Source organism: Ailuropoda melanoleuca, chromosome 7, assembly GCF_002007445.2.
Source record: "Ailuropoda melanoleuca isolate Jingjing chromosome 7, ASM200744v2, whole genome shotgun sequence".
NCBI lineage: Eukaryota > Metazoa > Chordata > Mammalia > Carnivora > Ursidae > Ailuropoda > Ailuropoda melanoleuca.
In genome coordinates, this window is record NC_048224.1 from 53,932,811 (window position 1) to 53,953,165 (window position 20,355).

General features: G+C 56.9%; 1 protein-coding gene across 8 annotated transcripts; it reads right to left on the minus strand.

The window, feature by feature from the left end:
- Nucleotides 1-832: 832 nt before the first annotated feature.
- On the minus strand, nucleotides 833-18,842 carry SH3GLB2 (SH3 domain containing GRB2 like, endophilin B2). 8 transcript variants are annotated; one of them, XM_019795248.2, is made up of 14 exons: nucleotides 18,636-18,842; nucleotides 13,950-14,091; nucleotides 12,995-13,123; nucleotides 7,518-7,651; nucleotides 7,149-7,241; nucleotides 5,750-5,761; nucleotides 5,012-5,074; nucleotides 3,873-4,022; nucleotides 3,447-3,470; nucleotides 2,881-2,970; nucleotides 2,475-2,575; nucleotides 2,208-2,222; nucleotides 1,853-2,093; nucleotides 833-1,539 (listed from the first exon to the last, which is right to left on the minus strand). In XM_019795248.2, the coding sequence occupies exons 1-14, from the start codon at nucleotides 18,696-18,698 to the stop codon at nucleotides 1,432-1,434; spliced, it is 1,365 nt and encodes a 454-aa protein (XP_019650807.1). In that variant the 5' UTR covers nucleotides 18,699-18,842; the 3' UTR covers nucleotides 833-1,431. The 8 variants fall into 8 exon arrangements, with proteins under 8 accessions (XP_019650807.1, XP_019650808.1, XP_019650811.1 ...); XM_019795249.2 differs by lacking the exon at nucleotides 5,750-5,761 and having other exon boundaries at nucleotides 18,636-18,840; XM_019795252.2 differs by lacking the exon at nucleotides 3,873-4,022 and having other exon boundaries at nucleotides 18,636-18,838.
- Nucleotides 18,843-20,355: the final 1,513 nt, after the last annotated feature.

Consider the following 20,355-nt stretch of genomic DNA (forward strand, 5'->3'; position numbering starts at 1 on the left):
GACGTGCGATGTGTCTTCAGGGCCTGCGGATAAGCATCGCGCTCTCGGCGCCGTGCAGGTCTTCATGGGCTGGGCGCCCGGGAGTGCAGCGCAGGTTTGGGGAAGGCAGGGTATTTACGGACGGTTGACCCGCGAACATCCCTCCGTTAACATCTGAGGAAGTGGGGGAGCTGGGTGGACACTTGAATTTTCCCTTCCCTGGCTCTCCTGGCTCTCGTCCCCTCACCCGTGCCACGCTCACTCCATTTACCAGCTGGCCGAGCTTATCACGGGGTGTAGCCTTTCCTGAAGTCCCACTCCTGTTAATAGCTCCTGCCCTGCCTCCCTCCCTGTCCCTCCCTCAGAGGCCCCGGGGTGGGGCCTCCCGCCGCCTCAGGACCTCATCACAAGAGAGCTGGGCCTGGCTAGGGGCCTTCCCCTGAAACCTGAAGTTTCTAGAACCAGACTGACCTGGGCTAGGGTCCCTGCGCAGCCACTTGCCAGTTACGGAAGCTTGAGGAGGTGACTGTCTTTCTCCTCTCTTTCCTCGTCTGTGAGGACGACATGAGACTCGAAGCGGCCACCGGTTACCCGCCGAAACCCCTGCGCACGTTATAGTCCACCACGCTCGGCCCACACTTAGGCAAGTTTCTCTTAGGAACCAGACGTCTCTCCTGCGGCCTTGTGCAGGAACAGGGCTTCCCCCGGAGCTGCACTGGCCCTGCGGGAGGTAGGGTGGCCCCGGGAAGGAGGGAGTAGGAAGCCGCCCTGCAAAGGCTTCCTTCTCTTGCCCACCCTCAGGGCCAGCCCTTGGGGGGGGGGGGCCCGCGAACTGACAGGAGCCCAGGCGGCATGCGCGTGAAGGATGGTTTATTATTTGTCACCGGCTAGAGAGCAAGCAGACAGAGTAAAAAGATCAGTTAAAAAGTGAGTGTGGAGAGGCGCAGGCTGCAGCCACGGAAACTGGCGTGAGGGGTCCGCGTGGGAGGGGGAGCGCAGCACCCGGGAGACGCTGCTTCCGCCGGCGCCCCTCCGCCCGGGGCCCTCGGGACCGGCCGGCACCTAGGCCCCGGGCCTGCCGCACACCTGCCTGCCTCCCCCACCTTGCTGCTTTTGACAACCAAAAGGCAGGTGCTCTCTGGCCAAGGGTACACTCCCGGCTTCCTGCAGGGGTCGGGGTGCCTAGGGCAGCACTGTGGCCAGCCCCCCCCCTTAGCAGGAGCCGGGAGGGCTGGGGAGCTGGGGTGCTCAGGGGATGCAGGCAGGGTGGGGGGCTCCAGAAGCGGGGCTGGGGGAGGGGTCCCCTCACACCTGGATTACCGGGGGCACGGACAGAATGGGGCTAGACTCCCCACCCTGAGCAGCTTAGTCCCCGACAGACACGTGGCAGGGCTGTCCCCCCATCCTCTCCCGCCCAGGCCAGAGTGGGCAGGGGCCTGGGAGGGGGCCTTCTTAGCTGAGCAGTTCCAAGTAGGTGACCGGGACCTTGCCCTTCTTGTTGCCTCTCTCGCCGATGAGCCAGTCAGGGTCCATGCCAGGCAGGCTGTAGACAGTGATGAGCTGAAGACGAGGGCAGAGAGGGGAGGTCACACCGCAGCTGGGGCAGAACTGGTGCCAGGACGGCATGGGGACAGGGTTGCCGTGGCCCCAAGAGACCCGGGCGTCTGCACCTCCAGAGGCAGGAGTTCGCCTCCCCACCTGCTCGACGGAGAGACCGCTTCCTCAGAGCTGCAGCTGCCGTTTCCCCCCCGCCCCAGCTCCCCCGCAGGGCCCCTCAGACTTGAAGGCAGGGGTGGGGGCTCCCCATTCCGGTTCCCTGGTGCTCCCGAGCCCGGCCTTGGCCACCACCCCCACCCCCGCAGTGCAGGCCCACCTCATCAGCCAGCAGGGCCAGCTCGCTGCTGTCGGCCGCCTCGTAGTCGTAGAGCACCCGGGCCTTCCGGGTCCCGCTGGCAGGTGGGGCCACCTCCTCCAGGCAGAGAGCTGCCTCTCCTGGAGGGGCCAGGCCAGCCACAGAGGGGCCCACGGGCATCGTGGCTGCGGCGGTGGTGGGCGAGGTGCTGCTGAGGGGCGGGGAGGCGGGCTCTGTGGTGCCCACGAAGGTGCCTGGGAATCTGCAGAGGGGTGACATCTCAGCTGGGAGCTGTGTCCCCGCGGGAGTCCCATGTGCTCCACTAAACACCACCTGGACCCATGGCCACAGAGGCAAGGAGACCCCAGCGACTTACATGGCTCCCTGGGAGCTGGCAGCATGAGGGGAAAGCAAGGCAAGAGGAACCATGAGCCGCCCCGCCCCACCTCTGCCACCCTCCCACCTGGGCCAGCCACCTCCCTGTCACCCGGAGAGGCATGTGATGCCCCCGATAGGGGCTCGGTCGGCAGCCCTCTAACCCGCCCTGCGTGTCGGGGGGCTTGCTGAGCCTGGGAAGGAGGCTGTGGCGGCAGGGGGCGGGCTGTTCGTGGGGCCCGGGAGCCAGGGGGCGCCCCGCGGGCACCTGCCCAGCTGCTTCTGCAGGTCCAGCATGTGGCGGTAGCACTGCGCGTAGTACGTCGTCTGGGACTCCACGAACTCATGGAGGCAGCGAAGGTGGTTCACCTGCCGGGGTGGAGGGCGGCGCTGATGGTGGGAGGTGTCCTAGCCCACCAGACCCCCCGCCCCAGACCTGGGCCTATAAGACTCAGTCCTCGGCCCCAAGCCACCTGGTCCCGGGGGCGGGGGAGGGCTCCCCAGCCTCCGGCACTCGGACCAAAGCTAAAGCTGCGCCCCGAGGACCATGGGCTCAAGCACTGCCCTTCGCCACCTGTTCTGAGATCCAAGTTCACGGCCTGCCTCCTTGTGGAGGAGTTTAGTGGGGGGCCCGGGGTGGGGGGGCAGGAAGGGTAACATGCGGCAGGACTCACGTGAGTGCTGCTGATTCCCTCCAGCAGCAGTCGGGTCACTTCTGCCTGCCGGTCAAACTCCGTCTGGGCCACTCGGAGCTCCTGCTCGGCCTGGCAAGGGCAGATGGGGGAGCATCAGCCAGCCACAGCTGCCCCCCCTTCCCTCCCACCAGCCTCTTCCTGTGGCCCAGAGGCCCACCCGGGAGCAGCCTCCTCTCCTACTCTGGATGCAGATGACACATTCCCCTGGGGACGTGGACACATATCGTGGTGGCAGGGCTGCCCTTCTCACCCCCGACTTCGGGCCTGGAGCCCTGCCCCCTAGCTGGGGCCTGTCTGGACCTATTCCGTCGCGAGTGGTCAGAGACAGACCCACAGGTGCTCGGCCATAACCTGTGACCCTCCGTCCCCTACCATGTGACACTGCCATTCCCCTGTGTGCCTAGAGGAATGGTGGAGGCGGTTTCCCCACAGAGGGGCAGGGATCCCCCCACAGTGGCAGCGCCCAGAACCAGAAACCAATCTGACCCCTACCCCATTCCCACCCACTTCAAGCCTCTGCCCCCAAGCCTCCCGAGCCGACTCACCTTGTCCACCTCATCATTCCAGAGCTTCGGAGACCACAACAGGACCAGGCAGCAGGGGAGGGAGGGGGCACCAGTCAGCAGGGGAGTCGGGTGAGGACAGCTGAACCCCAGAGCCCATGCCCTGCCCCAGCTCCCCAAGACCCCCTCCATACCCTTCCTCACTCCCTCCCCATGACCCAGTGAGGAGCTGAGGCTGGGACGTGGCCTGGCGTGAGCGGGGTCACTTGACAACCACAGTCCAGCCCAACATGCCGCATGCAGGGAAGGTCGGGGACAGCCAGCTGGGAAGTCCTGCTTGGGTTTCTCCTACAGCGTAAGCCCCCAGGCCCTGATGGGAGACCCAGTGTCCCCCATCCCACCCTGACAATCAGCTAAGGCTGGTGGGCTGGGACGCAGGGCCATGTGACCCTAGGCCAGTCACTGAACCTTTCTGTCCTTCGGCAGAGAAAGGCAGCCTCGTGCCCGAGTCACACTGGGGTTCAATGGCAAAAGAAAAAAACAGGGCGGTCTCCACCCTCCAGGATATTCCTCCTTCCACTCGGCCCAAGAAGGGGGGCAGGAAGTGTCATCCAGAGTCTAAAGAAGAAAGACCCCCCTCCCCCCGCCACGACTTAGGAGACCCATTTCTCCTGCCCAGTGCGGGAAGTCTAGCCTAAGATGATGACCTGAGGATGGAAAGCAGAACAAGGCCAGCCCTGTGGACCGACATGTCCCACCACAGAGCCATTTAGAAAACCAAAACGTGGGGTGTGACCTCTGCGCACATGGCAGGAGGACACCCAGCGAGAGGGGCCTGCTGGAGGGCGCCGGGGCTGCCACCTCGAGGGACGATAGCCCGGCCGCCAAGTGAGGGCCCAGACACACGTGGCAACGTGCTATGACAGGGGCGGAGAGAGCCAGAGGGTCTGTGAGAGCGCGTGCCACCCCCGGTGGAAATGGAAGGTCAGAGAAGGCAGAAAACGCACAGCAGTGGTGGCGACAGACAGGTACAATGGGGAAGGTGTGACTGGCCCGTGTCCCACACTGAACGATAAACACCCAGTAGCTCAACACAGCCGTGGAGAAAAGATCCCACACACTCAGAGCGTTCGGCCCCCACGGCTGCCCCAGGCGTCCTCAGACATGCTCTGCCCCCAGCCCGTGGGCGCCACCCTCCCTGCTCGGGCTCTGGGTCTCTCCTCGCTGCCAGGACACCGGGCAGATGTGCTAGGGAGGCAGCTGGGTGAAGAGTGCCCCGCTTGTCACCGGTCTCCGGTCTGCAAACCCGAGGTGGGCCAGGGGGTGGCGGGCAGACCTCGGGGTCCCGGGAGGCAGGGCAGCTGCTGCCCAGCTCCCCGCGCTGTCCCCACGCTGTCCCGCTGTCCGGGGCAGCTGGCCCGGCCCCCACCTCCAGCGCGGCGCAGAGAGTAGCAAGGGCAGCGACGCGGGCGCAGGGCGCAGGCAGGCGGCCAGGAGTGGGGCTGCTGCCTTCCCAGCTCTGGGGACGCGCCCTGTGCTCCTGGTGCTGCGCCGTCCCCTGGTGCAGGGGGCGGAGGGAGGCCGGGAGGCCGGGGTGGGGCGCTTACCGCGGAGGCGCTGGCCGAGAGAATGTAATTACGCGGTCTAGTCTCCTGAAAGTCAGGCACCGTCTGGCGGGAACAGAGGTCACGGGGGGGGGGGGGTCACACGGGGCCAGGCGCCGCCCCAGAGTCTCCCACGGGGAGAGGCCAGGAGCCCCTGCCCGAGGGACAGGAGGCTGCAGACACATACCACGCAGACCCCTTCTCCCGCTCCAACCTCCTGTGGGCAAGGTGGGCTTGGGGACATGGAGAGTCAGGCAAAGACCAGGTGGGGGGGGTCACGCTGGGAGCCCAGGAAAGCAGACGCCAGGGAGCCTTTGAGTGAGTAGCCGACTGAGCCTGGCCCCCCTCCTCCCTGGCCCCCAGCCTCACTCAGATGCCCGGGTGAGAGCCACAGTCCTCCAGACGAATTCCCCCGACCCCCGTGTTCTCCATCCCAGAATCTCCACACGGCCCACCTCTCACTCCTGCAGCAAGGACCAGGCCCCTCCCCCACAACAAGGTGGACAGATGGATGCATGGATGGACAGGGTGACAGGCTTTCCACATTTGCAAAAAGCTGACTCACAGGCTCCAATGCCTGGCGTCCCCCTACACCAGAGGCTACCCGGGCAGAGGCTCTGGTGGGGAGACCAGCTGCTTGCAAAATGCCCAGGACGTCCCCTGGGCCGGCCACGCCACTGTGGCTCGAGGCTGGGATGGGCAGACCAGAAGCAGCACAGCACGGGGTACAGGTATACTCACATCTCCCTCACACTGAGCCAAGTTACCCAAAGCAGAACGGAAAGGAACAAAAACAAAGAGGTTAGTGAGTCCACAGCGCAGGCGGGAGCAGGCCCCCCCGGCCCTGGCGGGAGGGGAGAGCAGACGCCCCTGCCCTCCGGAAGGAGTCCGGCTTGCGTGTGTGCATGTGTTTCCGGGGGAGGGCGAGAGATGACCGGCCGGGCTGCGGTCCTCTGGGGCGCTTGCTGTACCTGGGCTGCCCTGGGCCTAGCTCTGCAGAGGGTACCTGGCCTAACCCAGGGGCTTGAGACTGTCTGGACCAGACAGCTGAAGAGGTCGTGCCGCTCTAGTGACAGGAAAGGCTCCCCCCGCCTGACTGACGGAGGATGAGCGGTTCTGGCCAAGGTACTCCGGACAGGCTGTCCTGTCCGGTGACTTAGAGAGGTCATCCCTATAGCCATCGGTCATCCTACCCAAACACTACGAGACTCCAGTGGCTGAGCCCCCGCCTCTGATCTGGACCCCACACACCTGGATAAGCTGAGACCCTGCCCTCGGCTCTCACCAGAGGCTGCACAGGCCCAGACTCCGTGGTCCCGAGTGGCCACACTGTGGGAGGGGGACGCAAAGAGCGTTTGGGGCCTGAACCCTCACGGGCAGCTGAGAGCCTGGACAGGTACAGGGGGTGGTACCCCCGGCCTGCCCTCGATCCGGGGATTCCTGGGTGCGAGGTGGCCTCTAGGCCTCTACACCCACAAGCAGCCTGGCATGCCAGGAGCGTGCTCCCCCTCAGGCCGGCTCTCCCCACCCCAGCCTAAGCCCCGGTCAAGCTGCGCCATGCCGCATCGACTGGCCCGGCCGGCCTGAGCAGGCCTCAGTGCGCGGAGAGTAGAGGGAGAGGCCCCGGCCTGACCCAGGGCCATGGGACTACCTGAAAGGGCCCTCGGTCATGCCCCTGAGCAAGTCGGTGGTCCAGCTCCAGGCTCCACACCATCAGGGCACCCGGGGACCAGCGCGGGAGCAGCAGGTGGGGGAGTTAATAAGGGGGAGCCATGCCCGGGCAGAGCCGGGGGACAGAGCCAAGCATTCAGGGAGGGCAGGGCGGGGCAGGGCCATGCGAGAAACTCCAACTGGCTGTCTGGGGAGGCTGTGGCTTGCCCTGAGCCCAGGTCAGGGCACTGCTGGTCAGCCCACCCCATAAATGTCTGCCCTGGGGCCCACAGCTCTGGGTGGCCAGGGTTCCTTGCAGGGGAGGGGCAGAGAGACGTGACCTGAAGCGGTCAGCCAGGACCAGCGCCCCCCAGCCAGGCCTCTCCAGGCAGGGACAGGGAAGAAAGGTCATGCCAGACATCAGGTCCCTTCACCCTCCCTTGGCTCCAGACTGAGCTGGGGTGGGCAGGAGACCAGCAGGGACACCTACCGTGGCTTTGGCCTCCGCCGCCTTGGCCTTCTTCAGCCGTGCTTTGCAGGCATCTAAGTCCAGACGCCGGTTTTGCAGAAGACGTCTCTCCTTCTGTGGGGTGGGGGAACAGGGAAGAGTGAGACCCTGGGAAGCCCTGGGAGATCCTGGGCTGTGGCAGGACTGGCCCACTGGGCCATCGGGTGCAGACAGGGAAACTGAGGCCCAGACAGGGAGGTCAGCCGCTCTGCGTCGCTCAGCCCACAGGAGCCGCGTCTGGGGAGGCCTGGGAGAGTTGGGTGCCCAGCATGGGAGGAGAGCCTGTGCTCAGCAGCTCTGAGGAGGAAGAGCCACGGCGACCAGGAAGCGGGGTGGCCCCAGGGCCCTCACCGAGATGGTTTTCCAGTCCCCTTCCAGAAAGTTGCGCAGAGGTGTGAGGAAGTTGATGGAGGCTGTGTGGATAAAATCCCTCTCTGCGGCTCCCAGGCGCTTTTCAGCTTCTGCCACCTTGGTTAGTGTCTTCCCTGAGGAAATGGAGTTTAAGGGTGAGGAAGAGGCTCAGGCTCAGGCCACTCCAACCCCCGGAAGTAAGGGGGCGCCCCGAGAAAGACATGCTGGGGTGGCATGTGCGCAGGGGGCTCCGTGCGGAACGGCTGGCCTGGAAACACATGGAGCGACCTGCGGGTCTGTCAGCCAGAGACTGACAAACAGCGGGACGTCCCAAACGTGGAAGACGACACAGCATTCAGAAGTTGGGGGCGGGGGTGGGACAACAACACAGAAAGCACCTCAACAAATCCTGTTCCCAAAAAGCAACAGTAAAAGTGGGTATCACTGTCAAAAGTAAACGTTTCTGGACTCTGGAAACGGACCAAAGGCGAATAAAGTGAGAATATTTACTCAAGAACGACTGGACCTTGGTAAGAACAGTGGGAGCCTGTGGCTTTCCAGCCGGGGTGGGGGTGGGGGTCCCGTCTCGTCAGCTCTGAGGTGTCGTAGCTCCACCCGGGTGGGGCAAGTCCTGAGGTGGGCAGCCTCCCTGCTAGGTGGGCCAGGGCTGGGCAGGGCTGGGGGATGGGCTGCAGGGGAAGGTAGTGCTACTGGGGCTGACTTGATTCGGGCGGGAGCACAGAAAAATCCAGGGGCCCCTGTCAGAACCAATAGCGATCTCGATGGCAAGTAATCAAGAAAGACCAACGTTATAGCTGACTTGAATAGGGACTATTGGTTGGAACCGATCTGCCGGAAATTTAACAGGAGATCTGGAAACGAGATAGTCACGTGGGCCCTGACCAACTCCCAGCATCTCTCTGGTAGTCTGGAAGGCTACACACGTGTGTGTAACACACTCAGGAAAGACTGGAGAGAACCCCAGGTATCTATGCATCGTTGGCCAAATGGGAGGCTATGCATGCAAAGTAAAAGCCGGGCAGACTTGCAAACTACTTAAACTTTGAATGAACTTTGAATGTGTTCCCCAACACACCCACAGATTCATCCGTAAAGCCTTGATGGTGCAAAGTGTTTAGGGGCAACCTCTGACTAATCTAGCATGGCCCGACTAGTGACATATGCTAACCCAGGAGTGACCCCTAGGAAGCCTAGCTCGAAAAGAAAAAGAATGATAAAAAATGAAAAAAACATGAAAGCAGAAGCTGCATCGGTAGCTGCCCCCCCCGCCCCGCGAGGGACACGGACTCTAAACAATGAGCTCAGGCAAGTCTCTACACAGACAAACAGCAATGACAGCCCCCAAGTGATTCAGAATGCACAGCTACTGTATTATCTCAAATGTCCTGACTTCGACAAAACACTGTGCAGCATGCAAAGAAACACGTAAGTATGGTCAATACACAGAAGGAAAAAGCAATCAAAGGTCACCGTCTCAAAGGACACTCAGATGTTAGATTTAGCAAAGACTTCTTTTTTAAAAAAGATTTATTTGAGAGAGAGAGAGAGAGAATGCACACACACATATGTGTGTGGGGGAGGGGGAGAGGGAGAGAGAGAATCCTCAAGCAGGCTTCCCACCGAGTGCAGAGCCCAATGTGGGGCTTGAACCCATGACCCTGAGACCACGACCCAATCCGAAACCAAGAGCTGGATGCCCAACCACTGTGGCACTCAGGAGCCCTGGATTTAGCAAAAACTTCTAAGGAGAAGAAAAAAAATACGTTTTTTTTAAATGCTTAAGGAATTAAGGAAAAATGTGATGACAATGACTCATCAAATAAAGAATATCGAGAGAGAGATGACAGTTATTAAAAAGAAGGGAAAACTCTGCCACTTTAAAGACAGATCAATAGAGATGATCCCGTCTGAAGAATAGAGAGAGAAATGAATGAATAACAGCAAACAGAACCTCAGAGACCTACGGGGACACCATGAAACCAACCAACATACGAGTAATGGGAGTCCCAGAAGGAGAGGAGAGCAAGGGAAAGGAAAAATCCCTGAAGAAATAATATCTGAAGAAAAAACATCTGAAAATGTTTCTGATTTTGATGAAAAACATTTAACGTCCATATCTAAGAAACTCAACAAACCCCAAAAGGATGAATACAAAGAGACAGACAGCCAGGACATCTTGGTCAAGTCGCTGAAAGACAAAGACGAAGAGTTTCAAAAGCACCAAGAGAAAAGCAATTCAACACATACAAGGGAGCCATGATGAGATTTATGAATGACTTCTCATCAGAAACAATGGAGGCTGGGGCGCCAGGCTGGTTCAGTCGGTAGAGCACGCAACTCTTGATCTCAGGGTCATGATGAGTCCGAGCCCCACGTTGGGTATAGAGATTACTTAAAAAAGATACAAAAAAAGGGGCGCCTGGGTGGCACAGCGATTAAGCGTCTGCCTTCGGCTCAGGGCGTGATCCCGGCATTATGGGATTGAGCCCCACATCAGGCTCCACCGCTATGAGCCTGCTTCTTCCTCTCCCACTCCCCCTGCTTGTGTTCCCTCTCTTGCTGGCTGTCTCTATCTCTGTCAAATAAATAAAATCTTAAAAAAAAAAAAAGATACAAAAAACAAACAAACAAAAAAATCCCAACAAAACAAAGCGTAAAAAAAAAAAAGGAGGCCAGACAGCAGCGAAATGATATATTCAAAGCAAAAAAGGGAAAAAACTCTCATCCAAGAATGCTACATAGAGCAAAACTGTCCTCCAAATGTGAACATGGAATAAAGACATTTCCAGAGAAACAAGGCTGAAACAATCCATTGCTAGCCACCCTGCCATAGAAGAAATACTTAAGGTTCAAAGGTAATGACAGCAGATGGTAAGCTGAATCCACATAAGGCAATAAAGACCACCAATAAAGGTAATTACATAGGCAAACATAAAAGGCGATACAAATGTACTTTTTCTTTTCTTAACTGATTTTAAAAGGCAACTATATAAAATAATAACTATAAAACTGTATTGTTGGGCTCATATAAAATAGGAATGATATATAGAAGATAATAGTACAAAGGAAGGGAGAGGGGATGGAGTTATATTGGAGTAAAGTGTCTATATTTTACTGGAATTAAGTCAGTATTGTTCTGAAGCAGACTGGGATAAGTTAAAATACATATTGTAATCATATTGTGAAACCAGTAAGAAACACTTTGTTAAAAAAGCAAGAAAGAGGGGCGCCTAGGTGGCTCAGTCAGTTAAGCATCTGCCTTCGGCTCAGGTCATGATCCTGGGGTCCTGGGATCAAGCCCTGCATTGGGCTCCCTGCTCAGTGGGGAGTCTGCTTCTCCCTCTCCCTCTGCCTGCCACTCCCCTGCTTGTGCTCTCTCTCTCTCTGTCAAAAAAATTAATTAAAAATCTTTTTTAAAAAAAGCAACAAATTAAAATGTTAGACTAGAAAATATTTAACACAAAAGAAGGAATAAAGGAGGAACAGATGGACAAAAATGATCTGAGACATTGAGAAAATAAGAAGATGGCATATGTAAATCCAACCACATCAATAATTATGTTAAATATAAATGGATTAAACACTCCAATCAAAGACAGAGTGGATTTTTTTTAAAAATCCAAATATATAGTGTCTATAAAGACAGACTTTAAATTTAAAGACATAAATAGGTTGAAAATAGAAGGACAGAAAAAGATATACTATGTAAACAATAACCATAGGAGAGAGGAGTACGTGAATTGCTATCAGATAAAATGATACTTTTATCATCTACCTTAACGTAAATGTGACCAGAGACAAAGAACAGTATTTCATGATGATATAAGTCAATTCATCAGGAAGATATAACAGTAATAAACATACAGACCTCACAACAGAGCTCCAAGAATATATCAAGTAAACACTGACAAACCGAAGCCAGAAATAGATAATTCAACAGAAATAGTTGGAGACTTTAATGCTTCTCAATAATGTCTAGGACAAGACAAAATCAGCAAGCGCCTAGAGACTAGAACAACCCCATCAACCAGTCTGGCCTGTTGTGTCTAGCACACTTCATCCACAACAACATAACATATGATCTCAAGCGAACACCAACATTCTTCAGGAGAGACCATATACCAGGCCATAAACAAGTCTTCATAAATGTAAAAGGATTAAAATCATACAAAGCATGTTCTCTGACCACCACAAAATCAATTAGAAGTCAACAATAGAAACTTGGAAAATCCACAAATACATGGAAATTAACCACCATCCTGCCGGTGGGAATATAAAATCACACAGCCACTTGGGAAGACAGTTTGGTTAATTTCCTAAAAAGCTAAACATAAGTTTACCATATGACCTAGCAAGTCCATTCCTAGGTGGATATCCAGGAGAAGGGAAAACATATGTCCTCACAAAGTTCTGTGTGCAAAGTGCATAAGGACGTAACCCAAATGTCTAGCCATACGATGGAACACTATCGAACAGTAACAACGACGGAAATCCTAAAACACATTACAGCATGGGAGAACCTCAGAGATACTAAGCTCGGTAAAAGAAGCCAGACGCAAAACACAGCACACGGTGGGGCGCCTGGGCGGCTCAGTCGGTTGGGCAATCAGATCTTGCTTTCGGCGCCGGTCATGATCTCGGGGTCATGAGATTGAGCCCTGCATCCCGCTCCACGCAGAGTCTGCTTGGGATTCTTTCCCCTTTCCTCTCTCTCCCCCATCGCTCCTCATGAGCGCGTACTCTCTCTCTTTCAAATAAATAAATTAAACCTTAAAAAACCACCACCCAACACACCATATGATTCCATTTATACGAGAGGTTCAGAAAAAGCACATTTATGGGCACACATAGGACACGAGCAGTTGGCAGGTGGGACTGGGGACTGACTCAAAGCAGACATGCCACTTTGTGCAGGTGACAGAAATGTTCTTTAAATAGGCCTGGGGGGATATTTGCACAACTGTGTAAATTTACTAAAAAGCACTGAATTACACATTTAAAATGGGTGCATTTTTGGTATGTAAACTATATCTCCGTAAAATTTTAAAATTACACACACACAAAAAAAGACAGAGGGGGCCTCTATGTGCCACTGTGAAGAGGAAGCTAACGCAATACCTAGTTGAAAAATCAGGCTGCAGAACGGCACACACAGTACGATCCCATTAACAAACGCACACAGACCGAACCTTGTTAAGAGAGAATTCCATTTCTCGTTCCATTTTCATCTGCATTGATTCGAGGTGTTTACAAGGAGAATGAATTTTTTCGTTTATTTTCATTTATTTCAAACTTTTTTCATTTTTCATTTTCGTTCATTTACTTCATGAATGTTCACAAGTAGATATTACTTGTGTACTTCAGAAAAGACGAAGAAAGAAAGAAAGGGAGGGACAGAGGAAAATTCGAGAGCAGGACACCGTGACCCCTGACCCTGGCTGTGGGGCTTGGCTCACCATAGGGAGTGGTGGGCCCCAGCTCACTGGCCGCCTCTGCCATGTACTGTGCCAGCAGCTCCCCGTTGGTGACCCGCGAGGGCACCTTCCTGTCCAGCTTCTCATACAGGAACTCTTCCACTCGCGCGCCTGCAGGGAGACAGCAGCCAAAGCCACGGGGCTCTTCAGTACAACCCAAGGACGGCAGCCACGGCGACAGAAACAGACCCAGGCCAGGGCCCGCCCGTGGGGTGCCTGGCCTGGTGACTGGCAGAATATTCTCTTTCTGGTGCCCATCTCAACCCAGCGAAACTGGCATGCGACCCTGTAGGACCCCTCACTCTAGAGAGGAGGAAGCCACAGCTCAGAGACATGAAATGCTTACCCCAGGTCACACAGCTGGGGCTGGCGGCCCAAAGTGAAGACCCACTCACCTCTCCATCTGTACGATACGGATTTACAGACTGTAACACGCACACGGACAGTGCTCTGGTGTGGGTCCCAGAAAGCTCCTGGGGCCCCCACTTATAAAGGAGACTTAGAGGCAAAGAGGAATCACAGCCCCAAGACACCCCTCGCTCCCCCGGGGTCTCCTGCCCGTTGCTTCTGTGCGTTCCTCGCTCACGCTCACTGCAGTGTGACTCTGGGCAAGGCCTCGTCCATCTCTGGGCCTCGCCGCCCTCTCAAAAGACCTGGCTCATGTTTTTCCTGCCTCTTCTCCCCAGCGTGTTTTAGTTTCAAGCATTTCTTCAACTCCTCGGTGTAAAACTCTTAACAGTTCTGCAGCCCCAGAGAGCACATCTTGGAGCCCATCACTGAGCCTGCCGTTCTCTTTAGCTGCCCCCCAACTAGCAGGCTTCGGAAGCCCCAATAACCTGAGCCGAATCCCGCCTGCCACCGGGTCCAACCTGCAGCCCTGGGCCTCCTGCCGGTGGCCTCCGCCCCTCGGTCGCCAGGACCCGCCGCGCCCACTCACTGGGGTTGGGTTGCAGCAGCACCTCCGTCTGCCGTAGGATTTTCTCCGTCCAGTTCTTGGTGCTGTCCGCCCGGGACAGAAGGTTTTCGAAGTGTGCATCCAGCTCCGTCTTCTCAGCCTGGCCGAACTTCTCCTCTGTGAACTGCGGGATGTCGGGTTGAGGGGTGGGGAGGGCTCAGAAGAGGGAAGCGAGGACTGCCCAAGCCCGATGCTTCTATACCTCCCTCCCCCTCCCCCCAGCTAGAACCAAGCCCAAGGTCAAGGAACTGGCTTTGCCCCTACCCTGCTCTGTGACCTTGACCAAGTTACAAGTTACAAGCCTGTGTTTCAATTTGCCCCTCTGTAAAATTAGGCTGGACCAGAGGCTGGGGATCATGACTTCTTCTGGAAATCCAGAAAGCTAGAGACGCCCCCCATGCACATTTGTACAAAATGTAGCATATTACTCAGAGGGATAAGGAGTCATTGGGAACCTATTTCTAGGGGTCCTCCTAGGCTGACTCTGAAGCAAAGCACTTGGTAGCAGGTGCTCGGGGAATAAACGGGGCACACAGCAAAGCCTAGGGTGATCACGGGGCTCCTTGGGGGACTGGGAGCCACTGGGGAGGGGGTGCCAGGGGAGCGAGTGGGAGGAACCCAGGTCCCAGAATCAGAGGGACCTGATTCGAGTCTCAGTTCTGCCGCTGAAGAGCAGTGCGACCTTGGGGAAGTGGCTCTGCCTCTCTGGCCTCAGTTTCCTGAGCTGAAAAATGAGAATAATAAATAATAGCTGCTCCGTCATAGCTGAAATAGGATGAAGTAAGAAAGATGTGGGTAAGGGGCGCCTGGGGAGCTCAGTCAGTGGAGCGTGCGACTCTTGATCTCAGGGTCATGAGTTTGAGCCCCATGCTGAGTGTGGAGTCTACTTAAAAAAAAAAAAAAAAGAGAGAGAGAGAAAGAAAGATGTGGGTAAGACATGAAGGCCGGGGTCTGGTCGGGAGTCAGTGCTGCTGCTGTGGAGAGCTGATGGCTGGAGAGGCAGCTGGGAAGAAAAGGGAGTGTGTGTGGGTAGGACAGCCACATGGCTGGCCTCTGGTCGCCTGGTGTGGTGGACAGGGAATACACTAGCCCATCAGAGCCAAGTGCTGGGCATGCAAAAGGCCTTGAAAGCTCGGCAGCCCCGCCCCAAGGCCAGGCAGGAACCAGGATGTACTATGAGTCAGAGCTGGCGGAGGCTGAGCGGGCCCCACAGGAACAACCGGATACTGGTCCAAGTCCTGGCCCCTCTGATCTAGAAGGCTCCACCAGAAAGAGCCCACTCAAGGTCATAGCCAAACAGCAAAAGGGCACAGACCTGCAGGAGTAAGATCAGGAGTAACGACAGCAGTATTGTTGACCACATGGTGCCCAACCCTGGGCTAAGCATTTGACACCAATGGCCCACCAACTTTTCCGAGAGCCCTCCAAGACAGTTGGGTCAAGTTGCCCATGTCACAGATGCCACTGAGGCTAAGCAAGGGGTAGACGGGGCTCAAGTCAGGGTCATTATGGGCTGGGAGTCTGGAGGCCCTTCCCAGACTGCTTGGCAGCGATAAATCATCCAGAGGCCACTGACAGCTCCAGCCCAGCTGCAGGGAGCGGGAGGCAGCCGCGGACAGTCACTGGGCAGCCATCAATTATGCAACAGGGCTTGGGTTTCTCGCTGCAGGCCTGGGTGGGCCAGGCTTGCGGCCTGCATCTCCCTACCTGGGAACCAGCCGCTCCTGGCCTCCTTCCACCTCTCCCCACTCCTGGGTTTCCCCCTCTTCCCTAAACTGGTGCCTCCCAGAGCCAGGCCCTGAGCAGGCCTCACCTCACCCAGCCTCTTAGGGGTAGCCTTAGTCCCATTTTCCAGAAAAGGAAACCAAGGCTTAGAGAGGCAAAGTCACCTCTCTGGTCTTTAGTTCTCAGCCCTGGGAAAGGGGGATAACAGGGCCTATGTCACAGAATATTTCGAAACACACAGCACAGGCCTCATAAACCTTAGCTGCTGTCATCGCCACGAATAGAAGGCCTCCTTCAAGTTCCTCCTCCGAGCTACCTAGGAACCCCCTAACCCCAATGGTACCAGGCACCCTGCTTTAGGTGACCGTGTCACCCAAATGTGCAAGGTTAACAGCAGCCACTCCCCACTGAGCCTCAGGGTACCCGTCCCTCACACGCCACGTCCACCTAGGTTCAGTGTCCCACGGGGCTTTCCCAACCTCTTGGGCATCCATCCCATGTTCAGTGCTGCCTGCCTGCTCTGATGCCGACAGTGCTACTGTCTGCTCCTGGCCTCTATGGTTACTAGCTCTACCACCACTATTACTATTACGGCAGTTACTACTAATAGTATTAGTACTATGGCTTCCACGGCCCACTCCCACCCACACTGGCCTCTTGCTCAATACGCCCGTTTTCCTACCTCGATGCCCTTAGCTGGGCCTTTTCCAGGCCCTGGACCAACTTCACAAATCCTTCCTGACTTTCAAGGCACAGTTCGGGGACCGGGAAGCCATCCCAGAATCACCCATGCTAAAGGGATCCTGCTCTCCCAGGGTCAAACTCAAGTTCCCTACTGGATGAGGGTGGGGCAAGGCTCTAAAAGTGTCCCTGGTACAGGGAGGGGCTGACCGTTTACCCAGCATGTCCAGGGACATGGCAAGGCGGCACCGAGGCAGAGAATCTGCCCACACGCCGAGAATGAAGAACTCCCTCCCATCCCTCCTGACTGGCTCCTATGTCCAGGCAGCCTGGCCTCGGCAGGTCCCGAGGGTTCTCTCCTGCGCAGGAGGCATTTTAAGCCCCTCTCTCCTCTGGTCTGCCACCCTGCCCCATCCCTACCAAGAGGAAGGGCCCCACGCTTCAGGGGCTGATGTGTACAGAGTCCGAGGCTGCTCCCTGCAAGATGGCAGCAGCAGGGGGTGGGCGTGCAGAGCCAGAGAAAGCCTCTATTTATAAAGCTCCCAGCTCCCTCCTCCACCCCAGAGCCTGGAGCCTGGGCGCTGGCTCCCACTCCAGTATGGGTGACCCAGCGGGTATACCCCCACCGGGAGAAGGGAGGCCACAGGGCCCAAGCCTCCCCACACCCCAGACTCTGCAGGCCCTGGCCAGGTCAGGCGCCAGGGCCCCACAGTAGCAGGAAACTGGCAGATCAGGCTCTTCCCAGATGTGGGAGATAGAGTGGTTGCCATACCAACACTGGGAGGGTTCCCACCTTCCAGATGAACTGAGGATAGCCAAGGGGCTCCAGGGTCCTAGCATCCCCACTAGGGCTGGGGTCACCTGCGGGGCTTGAAATAACAAGCAGCGATTCCTCACTGGGGCACTAATCCTCAACGGGACACAGACACGGTGCTTTCTAGTAAACATGAGCACATGGGTTTCCCAGAGACTGTCTGGGGCTGGGCTTCTCCAGAGAACAGAGACGACAACAGCAAGGACAAACAATAGGACCGGCTCCCAGAGCGCTGCGACAGGCCAAGCCCCATCTGCAGCCACCCCTGGAGGCAGACTGGCGTTTACACCCGATTGACAGAAGGGGGAAAAGTGACTTGCCCACGGTCACATGCCGCACAGGTGCCATACTAACTACATTAACACCACTAGTAAGCTTGCCTTTATTTTTTTTTTAAGATTTTTTTTTTTTTAATTTGCGAGAGAGTGAGAGTGTGAGTGGGGGGAGGGGCTAAGGGAGAGGGGGAAGCTGACTTCCTGCTAAGAAGAGAGACCAACATGCAGCTTGATCCCAGGACATGCTTAACCAGCCTAGCCACCCAGGCGCCCCATAAGCTTGCCTTTAGTGGACATGCACATGCAAAGTACCAAGGAACCCTCACATCCATCCTGGGAGGGAGGGACTGCTAATCCCATTTTTCAGATTGAAAAACCGAGGCCAAGAGCTGAAGCCCCTTCCTCAAGGTCACAAGAGGGAGCATCCACGCCCATAGCTGCCACCAGGTCTTCACCATTACATTAAGATGCCTCAGTTTCTCTCCTGGCCCCAGAATGTGGACAGGGCTTGTTCCAATCCCAGCATCATCAGCCTGGACAGCTGTCTAAGGAGGGCACCCAGCCAGACCTCAGCCCTCTCCCCACCCCCCCCAGGCTTGGAGAAATAAGAGGAAACAGGCCTCCCATGGAGCAGAAAGGAAATAATCCCAGCCCTCTTGGCTTCCGGAATGACCATCCAAGCGTGTAAAGGGGGCCTGAGGGAATCAGTACCACCAGCCCATTGGACAGGTGCAGAGACTGAGGCTAGGAGAGGGGCTGGGGCTCAGGCCTCCAGAGGCCTGCCAGACTCACTTCCGGGAAAGGGTGGGGAGGCAGGAGCCGCCCGGTGCCCTCTCCCCTCCTGGGGCGGGAGCCACGGCAGCGGGGTAACCCAGCCAGTCGAAACGGTGGGCCCTGATCCCTCTCCCCAGGCAACAGGGCCGAGGCCCGGCTCGGTCCCCCGCCCGCAGCTACCGCTACGCTGAGTGTACGGCCAGAGTGGCCGGCCGCCCCGGGCTCTTTCTCTCTTCTGGGCAGCGCAGCAGTAGGGGATGTGGGGGGCTAGTGTGTCCCCGCAGCGGGGAGGGGGGAGGCAGCCTCGAGGGGCTTCTCCTGCGCCCCCCGGCTCTACTACCGGGGTGCTCCCGGCCCGCCCCACATCCGGGCCGCGAGGCCCAGGGCGCACGGCCTCACCTGCACCGCTCGGGTGAAGAAGATGCCCGCGTCCGACGCCAGTTTCTTCATGTTGAAGTCCATGGCGAGACGCACGGCAGGCCGCGCTCAGCCGGAGCGCAGCCTGGCAGCCCCCAGCCCGCCGCCGCCCGCCCGCACCCCGCCCACCTGCTGCCGGTGCGCCCTCCCTCAGCGCGCCCGCCTGCCCGCAGCCCGACACCGCCGAGGGGCCGAAGCGCGCAGGGCGGGGCGCGGGCATCAGGGGAGGAGCCAGCCGGAGCGCGCAGGGAGGGGCGCGGGCATCGGGGGAGGAGCCAGCCGGAGCGCGCGGGGCGGGGCGCGGGCTGCGGGGGAGGAGTCTTAGGGGCCGGGCTGGACCAGAGGTAGCGGGACTTGCTGCAACTGGCTACTTCACCCCGTGGCCTTCGCCTGCCACCTGGCGGGCCTCTGTCCATTCCATGTGCCACAGCCCCTTGCCCATTTGTGCTTCTTCATGTTCCTTTAACCATTCGCACCCCACTCATCTACTAGGCCCTCTGTCTTCCTATTTCTCTGCCTCTTTTGCCCTGGGTTTCTCTGCGCAGCCCACCACCATCACCTTGACCTTTCCAGTCCCCTTCTTCTGACGCTGACCTTGGTGACACTAAGGACATCTGAGCCTGGGGACAGGCTGGCTGGGGACTCCTCTGGTTGTTTGTTCCCTGGAAGGCCTCTGGTTCTCCAAAGTTGGGTGAGGGCATGTGGAGAGGTTATGAGCGGCGGAGGAGAGGTGGGGAGGCCAAGGTAATGGAATGGGCTGCGTTCGGGGCAGGGACACCTGCTGATCTTGAACCCAGCTCCTCACAGTGCCGGACAAGCAAGGGAATGGCCTGAAGGTACATCCTCCCTTTCACAGACCTTAGAAGGAGCTTATTACCTGTCTCCAACTATCCCTGCTTTCTACCTCTAGACTTCATCTTTTAATGCAGTGGAGAGCTCTGTTCCCGAACTGATGCTGTCTCCTACCTGGCTCCATCCTTCGGATGCCTGGCTTGTTTATCTCTATATACTAACCCCAGCTCCCCATCACCTACTCCAGCCCATCTCTGCACGGTGAGCTCAGTCACCTGGGGTTTTGTTCAAAATCCAGACCCCAGACCCACTCACAGACCGGTTCTCTTAGCATGCATGAGGCCCAGGAAGGTGGAGTTTGGAAAGCTTCCAGGTGACTTAATGGGCACCTATTGAAGGAGTCTGTGTTTATTACCTACTTGGAGTATCATTACGTGCTTTTATTTGTCTGTACTGATCATTCACTTATTTACCAATGTCTGTGTATCATTCATGGAGTCAGCATCCTGCCCTATCACCTTCAACAGCCATATATCAATATACTTATATGTTCACTCATTCAATATCTCACATTGAGCACTGTTTAAAAAAAATAGTTCAGGGGCACCTGGGTGGCTCAGTTGGTTAAATGTCCGACTCTTGATGGCAGCTCAGGTCAAGGGGAGTCTGTTTCTCTCCCTCTTCCCTTCCCTCTGCCCCTCCCCCTGCTCACTCTCTCTCTGTCTCTGTCTCTCTGTCTCTGTCTCTCTGTCTCTCAAAATAAATAAACAAAATCTTTTTTTTTTTAAAGTATTCATGGTACTTGTTAAAGATGGTAAGGAAGACTTTATTCAAGAGGGACCACTGCAGTGGGGGTTTTGCAGTAGGGGAGGGAAATGGGACTCAACTCTGAATACAAGGACAAGTGGAG

Excerpts from the sequence above, each read along its gene's own strand:
- SH3GLB2 (XM_019795248.2), bottom strand. The coding sequence starts at position 18,698 with ATGGACTTCAACATGAAGAAACTGGCGTCGGACGCGGGCATCTTCTTC. Across the intron at positions 7,652-12,994 it reads GGGGCCCACCACTCCCTATG|GGAAGACACTAACCAAGGTG; the intron begins GTGAGCCAAGCC and ends CCATTTCCTCAG. Across the intron at positions 1,540-1,852 it reads TGGCCCTGCTGGCTGATGAG|CTCATCACTGTCTACAGCCT; the intron begins GTGGGCCTGCAC and ends CCTCGTCTTCAG.